General features: G+C 39.8%; 1 protein-coding gene across 1 annotated transcript; it reads left to right on the forward strand.

Annotated features, from left to right (window-relative positions):
- The first annotated feature begins 2,917 nt into the window (after positions 1-2,917).
- Positions 2,918-10,172, forward strand: LOC5506580 (monocarboxylate transporter 14). The gene is made up of 3 exons (XM_048726438.1): positions 2,918-4,403; positions 8,233-8,798; positions 9,102-10,172. Exons 1-3 carry the CDS (start codon positions 4,181-4,183, stop codon positions 9,642-9,644), a joined length of 1,332 nt encoding a protein of 443 aa, XP_048582395.1. The 5' UTR covers positions 2,918-4,180; the 3' UTR covers positions 9,645-10,172.
- The last annotated feature ends 293 nt before the right edge of the window (positions 10,173-10,465 follow it).

Consider the following 10,465-nt stretch of genomic DNA (forward strand, 5'->3'; position numbering starts at 1 on the left):
CTGCAAAAACGCTAAAACACACGCAGATTTAATCGCACAAAAATGTTAAAGTAATTATCATATTATGATGATAGTTTAGGAAGACCTCACGCTCTACAGAATCTTGTGATTCTGGTTTTTCAGAATATATATTCAGAAAAATAAATTCAAAAATAAAAAATATATTCATGGTCAGAGACCCCGAATATTTTTTTTATGTAGCCTATGCTTTCTATATCTATCAAGTTATATGATGTTTTCTGATTTCTGATTATATATTTGACGTGCTGGTGAGTATTCCTAACAGCGCTCCTGTCGGGCAATATTCCGGCTATTTCCACCAACAGCGAAAACAATCAAAAACAACCAGATCATTTGAGAATATCCTGTAATCTACCCACACACCACAACTCACTAAATCTCCCAGAAGGCATTGCAGTGATACCTGACTCCTCAAAGGAGCGGCTATAAAAAGAACAATAGGCAAAATTGACCCGAGCACTTTGGCATGATATCCGTGAACAATAGAACGAGTTTGCAGCAGATAAAATGACGAGTGAAGAAGAAAATCCACAAGAGACTGCAAATGGCTCTGCACCTTCAGCTATGCAGCAGCAAGTCCCCTCACACATGGACAAAGGCTGGGCATCGGTTGTCTTTTTGTATCATGCTCCTAGCAGCAGGACTACATAACTGCGGTTGAATCATATTCGTGGAATTACTTGAGATGTACAAGGAAGGCAGGTGAAAAACAGATAGGGTCTGATTTACGAGGTTTGTTTATCTGCTGTACTCCAAATCTCCGTGACATTTGACAAAACGAGAATGTCACACAATCCCTGCTCTGTTACAACTATTATTTTATTTGCCGTTTTTATAAATTTATATTATATATTTTGTGCAAAAAAGCAACATCAAAGTGGATTCAACATCAAGCTAATGTCGAGGCAATTGTTCACCTTGTCTAACTTATTGGAAGAAATATTAATTTAGCTTGCTAGCATGTTCCTTATCATTTTGTTTTTAACGCATCCAAGCAACTCCATCCTAGAAAGTGGATCACATGCACACGAAAAAAACTGCAGTTTGAAAGTTGGTTTCGTTATAAAATATATTTTCAAATTAAAAAACTATTGTATTGTGATATTGTTTGGTTGCTAATGGCAGATATAGCTAACACTTTGCCAACACTGTCCAACGACATATGATCTACGACCTCAGGACAATCAGACGATGTACAACATACGACCTACGACCAACGACATTCAGACGATGAAAGACTTCGATATCAATCAGACGATGTTCGAAGCGACAGCAACAAAAAGTAACGCAAGTTTATTGACTTCAGACGACAGGAGATAACCGACAATGTTATACTTTATCTCCGACCGAGCATTTCCAAAGAGAAAACTGGGGGCAGGACCGCTTGAAAGAGATCCCAATAAGACAATTTAAAGATGCCATTTTTTTAAAAAAAGAAGGCGCGATAGTTCGAAATGCGTCTTAAAAAAGTCAATTATACATACGGAACCTTTGCAAATCGTCTAAATCGGGCCGTATGCAGAAAGAAAGCATTTTTGTAGTCTAAGTCTAAGTTTATAAATACCATTGGGGGTATAGCTATGTTGATCCGCACAAAACAATACTGCTAGCTGGAACAGGTCGCTTTGACGTATTTTTTTATGTCAACAGTCGTTTTTTTTTTTTTTTTTTTTTTTGGGGGGGGGGGGGTGGGAAATAGGCTCGTAAGACCGCTGGTCTTTTATCACTGTGACAGTCGTAGCACGGTATGCTGATTTTTGTAGCTGGCTATGGGATCTAGCATACCATATGACACAGGCTATTTTGCTTAGAAAATGCTAAAATTTGTTAAGCTAGCAGGAAATTAGTAGCTAGTAGGAAATAAATAGCTAGCAGAGAATAAGTAGCTACCAGGCAATTGCAGCTAGCACGTAACTAAACACATAGCAGGCAACTAGAAGCTGGCAGGGAATAAATAGCTAGCAGGCAACTAGAAGCTAGCAGGGAATAAATTGCTAGCAGGCAACTAAGCTAGCAGGGAATAAATAGCTAGTAGCAAGAGACCATGATGTAAGAGAACGGATCCCCCGTATTAGGGTATGTTCCAATGATGACGTCCGTAAAAACTATTTTTAGAACAAGCAGTTATTTTTAGATACGTCTCCGATTGGTTAGCGCTCACGTTTCCTAGCAACATTAGTCTTACGCGCGATCACATCTTGAGCAATGTGATCCGGCAAAGGATGTTTTGGAAATCTTTTTGACCGAATACACCTTCTTTTTTTACGAACACTGTAAAAATGATCTTCCATAGAGTACGCTGGAGCCAATCAACCGTTTCTGGGACATTGAAATGCATAAAGTGCGTGATTTTAGGCTCTGGGATCAACTTCCCCAATAAAAGTTTTCACTGCTGATTCGCAAATTAAACACAACAATCAATCATAAATCTGTGTTTACAAAACAACATTCTCTTCCAATTCCCTTTCAATGAAAAAAATACATCCAGAACTTAATACCATTATATTCACACCGATATTACAAATAAAAGATTTCAAGTCTTTATAATGAAGTAAATCTTATTCCAGTGACAAGGGTTTCTTGAGTTACATGATTTCTGAACATTTGCTCATTTGTTCATTCATCTAAAAATGTTATAAATAAAAAAAAAAATAAAACCCTTCTTGTATTAAAATATATAACATAGACTCTGAGAATGCCTATGTATTCTATCTCACCGAATTGCAGATAAAAAGAACTTTTTAGGAGTCTGCACGATGCACCACCGTCTCCCCGACGTCTTCCCGTTCAATTATTTATATAACATTTAGATAACTGAACATTAGATAACTTAACAGATAACAGGACACCACCCCATGAGTAGCATTGTGATCATGAGCCTTGAAGAGCAGCTAAAAGGATAAAAACAGGTAGCGAACGAAGTGGGAAAAATTTTGGTGTGAAATAGTACTAGCTCGTGGTGCCCATAACCAAATATGGCGCGACGAACCATATATGGATGCTTTGATTGACAAGCTCGCGCAATCTAAAAATAGCTTTCTTGAACTTTATCATGGGCCACAGGAATTCGTTCTCTTATATCATGGTCTCTTGCTAGCAGGCAACTAGAAGCTAGCAGAGAAAAAATAGCTAGCAGGCACCTAGAAGCTAGAAGATAGATTACTTTTGACATTTGATCGACACAGAATGTTACCGATCGGGAGCTTGCAAAGTCTTAGTTAAAGGGCAAGATTACATAACGAGTTCCAACGGGTCTCCCGCCTTCAAAGACACGGAATATTTAGCAGAAGTAAAAGAAGTCATGGGAGCCACCACGAGCCATCTGAGTGCACTATAAAAGGGAAACGGGAAAACTCAGAGGTTCTCGGTGGTTTTTTGGTATGACCGAGCTTATTCAGAACTGTGCTGGATTCATATGGCCACCCAATTCCTCCATTACGCTCAATGAATGCTTTTAATATCAATACCCTATTTAATATTTTTAATAACTATATAACACAATATTTTAGGAACTTTTTCCCCTTTTGTTATAGATGTTCTCTCGTTCCAATCTCCTTCGAAAACGTACAATTCGTTTAAAAGAGGGCTTTTATTAAAAGTTTTTTGTTTGTGAAAGCGATCTGTTCTACATCTGCAAATACGCTAAAACACACGCAGATTTAATCGCACAAAAATGTTAAAGTAATTATCATATTATGATGATAGTTTAGGAAGACCTCACGCTCTACAGAATCTTGTGATTCTGGTTTTTCATAATATATATTCAGAAAAATAAATTCAAAAATAAAAAATATATTCAGGGTCTGAGACCCCGAATATATTTTTTATGTAGCCTATGCTTTCTATATCTATCAAGTTATATGATGTTTTCTGATTTCTGATTATATCTTTGACGTGCTGGTGAGTATTCCTAACAGCGCTCCTGTCGGGCAATATTCCGGCTATTTCCACCAACAGCGAAAACAATCAAAAACAACCAGATCATTTGAGAATATCCTGTAATCTACCCACACACCACAACTCACTAAATCTCCCAGAAGGCATTGCAGTGATACCTGACTCCTCAAAGGAGCGGCTATAAAAAGAACAATAGGCAAAATTGACCCGAGGACTTTGGCATGATATCCGTGAACAATAGAACGAGTTTGCAGCAGATAAAATGACGAGTGAAGAAGAAAATCCACAAGAGACTGCAAATGGCGCTGCACCTTCAGCTATGCAGCAGCAAGAAGATGTCCCCTCACACATGGACAAAGGCTGGGCATGGGTTGTCTGTTTTTCGTCTTTTTGTATCATGCTCCTAGCAGCAGGACTACATAACTGCGCTGGAATCATATTCGTGGCATTACTTGAGAGGTACAAACAAGGCAGAGGAAAAACAGGTAGGGTCTGATTTACAGGGTTTGTTCATTTGCTGTACTGCAAAAACGTGACATTTTTATGAGAGAACATCCCATCCCTGCTGTGTTACAAAAATTGTTTTATTTGCCGTTTATATATGTTTATTATGTGTAGTGCATACAAGCAACATCAAAGGGAATTTCCTCCAAGCTAATGTCGAGGCAATTGTTTTCCTTTTCAATCTTGTTGGAAGAAATAATCATTCATCATGCTCATGTTCAAAATCATTTTGTTTTTGGCGCACCAAGAAAGTGCAACTAAACACCTACGTAACCTTTGAAACTCTTATATCATGTTAACACAATAGATTACATTTTTGTTTAGATAACTTTTTTGACAGGCAGCATCAAGTAGTATTTTATCAAATTCAAGTAATATACTATCCTATATATACAATACTATATATTGCTAGAGTGTTAAGATCAAACGCAGTAAGGCAGTACGAAAATCGATGAAGTAAACTACGGAAACGATAAATTCTTGAGGTCAATATAAAGATAATACACCAATACGCGAGGAGTTCTAGAATGAAGCAATCAATCACCAGAAGAGAAGTTCCTTCGTGAAAAACAAAGAGATTAGTAATGTACTAGAAGTAATTACAAATGAGGATGTCCTTTTAATGTCATTCCATTGTACAACAATAGGAAGTCATTGAAAAAAAAGAACATGAATGCTGGAACGATTCCGATCGCCAGAGACAGGGGTCAGAATTTTTTTGAGTTTTTTTTTATACTTTCCTTTGTCTCGTGTAACCTTTAGGGTGACCTGCTAATGAGAACCAACATGTTTGTACTAAAATGTTTTTACTTAAAGAAAATACGTTATAATAAAAATAGCAAAATAAGAATAGGGCAAAATAAAAAACGTGCTGCTTTTCAAGCTCGCCGTTCTCTTTTGACTTATTCTATTTGCTCTCACAATATTTATTGCAATCTCGTGACTGATACTGAACTCATCTCGCTGTTATTGTTGCATTATCTCCCGTCACGGGTTGGGAATGACCTAGGGCTGTTGGTCACGTATTAGAGGAAAGTAGTTACAGATGATCTGTGTAAAACAGCACGCTCGGCACGACGGCGCAGTCATCAATTTCTCACGTGCTGAGTCAGCATGGATCTTAAACCCATGAATCTTATAGGCGTGGCTATCATTAGAAGCTGAAACGCATTCCTACAGTGTCTATTGCTGGAATGAGACGCTAAAGAAAGCATTCCCTAGAATTTTTTTTTTAATCTCGCGTGTATTTTTAGGTCCGTAATTAAATGTTGATATAAAACATTTTATATAAAAAATTTATTCCTCCATACCACTGACGTCATGTTCATAGACGCGTACAGCCCCCCCCCCCCCCCCCCCCCCCAATGTGACAGGGTCATATCTGTTATTATAACAAAAGGATGGCTGAAGTGGAATAATAACAACTTATAGTATAATAATAACTTATATTGGTAACCGTTTCTTGTTGATGTCAATGTCAACTGCTCACTTCCAAGTGCACCATTGTTGTAGAAAACCAAACAATATCTTAATTATCACGTATTTTATCAAAAAAGATGCACAACTCGCTTTCTTGAAATGCGCATATCTATTCTCTAGCAACTGTTTAGTACATATGTAGTCTTAAATAGTGTGCGCAGTACATATATAGTCTATAGTAGTGTGCGCGGTACATATGTAGTCTATAGTAGTGTGCGGAGTACATATGTAGTCTATAGTAGTGTGTGCAGAACATATGTAGTCTATAGTAGTGTGCGCAGTACATATGTAGTCTATAGTAGTGTGCGCGGTACATATGTAGTCTATAGTAGTGTGCACAGTACATATGTAGTCTATAGTAGTGTGCGCAGTACATATGTAGTCTATAGTAGTGTGCGCGGTACATATGTAGTCTATAGTAGTGTGCGCAGTACATATGTAGTCTATAGTAGTGTGCGCGGTACATATGTAGCCTATAGTAGTGTGCACAGTACATATGTAGTCTATAATAGTGAGCGCGGTACATATGTAGTCTATAATAGTGTGCGCGGTACATATGCGCGGTACATATGTAGTCTATAGTAGTGTGCGCAGTACATATGTAGTCTATAGTAGTGTGCGCAGTACATATGTAGTCTATAGTAGTGTGTGCAGAACATATGTAGTCTATAGTAGTGTGCGCAGTACATATGTAGTCTAAAGTAGTGTGCGCAGTACATATGTAGTCTATAGTAATGTGCGCAGACATATCTAGTCTATAGTAGTGTGCGCAGTACATATGTAGTCTATAGTAGTGTGCGCGGTACATATATAGTCTATAGTAGTGTGCGCGGTACATATGTAGTCTATAGTAGTGTGCGCGGTACATATATAGTCTATAGTAGTGTGCGCGGTACATATGTAGTGTATAGTAGTGTGCGCAGTACATATGTAGTCTATAGTAGTGCGCGCAGTACATATGTAGTCTATAGTAGTGTGCGCGGTACATATGTAGTCTATAGTAGTGTGCGCAGTACATATGTAGTCTATAGTAGTGTGTGCAGTACATATGTAGTCTATAGTAGTGTGCGCAGTACATATGTAGTCTATAGTAGTGTGCGCAGTACATATGTAGTCTATAGTAGTGTGCACGGTACATATGTAGTCTATAGTAATGTGCGCAGACATATGTAGTCTGTAATAGTGAGCGCGGTACATATGTAGTCTATAGTAGTGTGCGCAGTACATATGTAGTCTATAGTAGTGTGCGCAGTACATATGTAGTCTATAGTAGTGTGCGCGGTACATATGTAGTGTATAGTAGTGTGCGCAGTACATATGTAGTTTATAGTAGTGTGCGCGGTACATATGTAGTCTATAGTAGTGTGCGCGGTACATATGTAGTCTATAGTAGTGTGCGCAGTACATATGTAGTCTATAGTAGTGTGCGCAGACATATGTAGTCTATAGTAGTGTGCACAGTACATATGTAGTCTATAGTAGTGTGCGCAGTACATATGTAGTCTATAGTAGTGTGCGCAGTACATATGTAGTCTATAGTAGTGTGCGCAGTACATATGTAGTCTATAGTAGTGTGCGCGGTACATATGTAGTCTATAGTAGTGTGCGCGGTACATATGTAGTCTATAGTAGTGTGCGCGGTACATATGTAGTCTATAGTAGTGTGCACAGTACATATGTAGTCTATAGTAGTGTGCACAGTACATATGTAGTCTATAGTAGTGTGCGCAGTACATATGTAGTCTATAGTAGTGTGCGCAGTACATATGTAGTCTATAGTAGTGTGCGCGGTACATATATAGTCTATAGTAGTGTGCGCGGTACATATGTAGTCTATAGTAGTGTGCACAGTACATATGTAGTCTATAGTAGTGTGCACAGTACATATGTAGTCTATAGTAGTGTGCGCAGTACATATGTAGTCTATAGTAGTGTGCGCAGTACATATGTAGTCTATAGTAGTGTGCGCGGTACATATATAGTCTATAGTAGTGTGCGCGGTACATATGTAGTCTATAGTAGTGTGCGCGGTACATATATAGTCTATAGTAGTGTGCACGGCACATATGTAGCTTATAGTAGTGTGCACAGTACATATGTAGTCTATAGTAGTGTGCGCTGTACATATGCAGTCTATAGTACCTGCAGTACATGCACGGCTAATGGCAGTAAACGCTGTCGATATACGGTCTATAGCAGCATAGCTCTATGGTAACAAAGTGCATCGTCAGTACGTCTACCGGCCCATGCCATTATACCCAGCCCATAGCAGCCATGTTATGATGTTTTTAGAGACTGTGAAAAATTAATAATATTTTTTTTCTTCACCAGCCTGGGTGACATCAATGGCTACGGGATTCGAACACTTTTTGACCATAATATGCACCTTACTAGTACAGCGCTACGGCTCCCGCGCCACGGCCATCGCGGGGGGTTTCGTGTGCGCCATCGCCTTCCTCTCCTCCGCTTACAGTCCCTCCCTGGAGCTTCTCTACGTCACGTACGGTGTCGGTTTGGGCTTGGGGACCTCGCTTTGCCTCTGTTCAGGCCTAGTCATTATACCTATGTACTTCAAGAAACATCTAGCACTGGCCTATTCCCTCGGGCAGCTCGGGGCACCAGTAGGAACCCTGACGTTGACCCCTCTCCTTCAGTTCCTGTTCAACAAGCTTGGGTTTAGTCTGACTATGGTGGCGATAGCCGGGTTTCATATCATCGTGGTTATCAGTGGATTGACTTACAGACCTGTCCCCGAGGCACCCCGGAGGGACGGTGAGGCGGAGGTTCGGGCTAAAAAGGGATTTGATGTGTCCGTGTTCAAAAACAGGAAGTTCGTCATGTGGCTCGTGTGTCTAGCTACGCTGTTTCCAGCGCTGTTGATCCCTTACGTTCATTTGGTAAGTTTTAAAGGGTACCTTTCAGACGCAGTGAGGTTATTTGCCTTTTTGTCATCCCTTTCTTTTATCTTGTGTTTATTTTGATTGTTTAAGATGTTAGAAATTAACTCAAGCATACTAAAAGGGTGAAATTCTCTAGGAAAACTTTATTTTAGTAGTATCCGTAAATTAGAAGCTAAGTTAAAGGAGAATTTTATTTTAGGGGGTACAAATGGAAAAGTATAGGCCAAATTTACAGTTTCTTACTGTTAGAGATTTTTTAAAGATAATTCACCATTAACTTGTAAATGTCCCTCTTTCCAGGTGCGTCTCGCCGAAGACAAAGGAATCAGCGAATACCAATCAGCATTTCTTCTGTACTTCATCTCAGTAACGTCAGCAATTTGCCGTCCGATAGTTGGCCGCGTATCGGACAGATGGCCCAAACGACGTCTTCAATTTCTCCAATTTGCCTTCTTCTTTTTCAGTACAGCAAACTTCCTCGCACCTCTAGCAACGAGCTTCGCGGCTCTGGCGGTGTACGGGTGCGCGTTCGGGGTCTTTGAGGCTTTCTTGTGGTCACTGATCTTCATAAACACTGTGGATATTGTTGGGGTGCATCGACTGCCCTCTGGTATTGGCTGGTTGTTTTTCCTGTTATCTTTCCCTGAAGTCTCCGGGCCACCTCTTGCCGGCTGGATTTATGACCTGTCCAAGAGTTATTCCATAGCGTTCTTTGTGAGTGGTGGTGTGGTCGCTCTGGCTGGATTGATGATGTTCTCTTTGATCTCGTTTAAGGAGTGGTTTTGTTGTAATACTTATGAGAGCAGAAGAATTGATCCAATCCCTAACCCGCCGGCAGTGTAGAATTCGATTGTAGGAGGCGAGGCGATCAGTGATATGTTAAATGATATCTGATCACGTGTCTCCAGTCAACTTTTAATAATTCACAAACGATAACCAAGCTGTTCAAGTCATATTGACTTTTATTGCTATGTAGCAGTTATTTCCCATTTACAGAGTACCGAACGGTCTGCTTTGAACAGAAGTAAAGATCTCAAGTCAAGAGTACAAGATTACATTCTTGGCCATTAAAAACACGTCAGGCTAATAATTGGGTACAGATGAACATAATCTTCTCAACCAATCGAAGGCGGTCATTAATAGAAGTTTCCAGGTCCACGACATCGGGTGAGGCTCTGCGGGTGTGCCCCTCCCTTTGAAAGTCAGATACAATCGACAATAACCCTAAGGGTGCCCAAAATCAACGAAGCACAATTAAAAGAATGAAAAACAAATTAAAACTTAGAGCAATTGACGATTAAGGATTATTTCAAAACACATTGGGTACGTGTTATCATTTCGCGTAAATAAGATTAAAAAACATTAAAATTTCTCATTGACTTTTATGATATCCTAGGCGTTTGTGTTCAGCTATTGTAGCTTTTAGGGAGTGGTGTGGTGTGAGGTTCCTCCAACAGCCCTTCCGGTGACTCAGTGTCGTCACCACAGGGGGCCAATGATCTCCCTTTGGAGTGGTGTGAGGTTCCTCCAACAGCACTTCCGGTGACTCATTGTCGTCACCACAGGGAGCCAATGATCTATTAAGGACCGCCTGTTGGACTCACGAGGACCCAATCTTTAACGCCACCGTATTCGATCCCAATGTCGTAAATAAATCGACTTGA

Source organism: Nematostella vectensis, chromosome 4, assembly GCF_932526225.1.
Source record: "Nematostella vectensis chromosome 4, jaNemVect1.1, whole genome shotgun sequence".
Lineage (NCBI taxonomy): Eukaryota > Metazoa > Cnidaria > Anthozoa > Actiniaria > Edwardsiidae > Nematostella > Nematostella vectensis.

Excerpts from the sequence above, each read along its gene's own strand:
- LOC5506580 (XM_048726438.1), top strand. The coding sequence starts at position 4,181 with ATGACGAGTGAAGAAGAAAATCCACAAGAGACTGCAAATGGCGCTGCA. Across the intron at positions 4,404-8,232 it reads ACAAGGCAGAGGAAAAACAG|CCTGGGTGACATCAATGGCT; the intron begins GTAGGGTCTGAT and ends TTTCTTCACCAG. Across the intron at positions 8,799-9,101 it reads TGATCCCTTACGTTCATTTG|GTGCGTCTCGCCGAAGACAA; the intron begins GTAAGTTTTAAA and ends CCCTCTTTCCAG.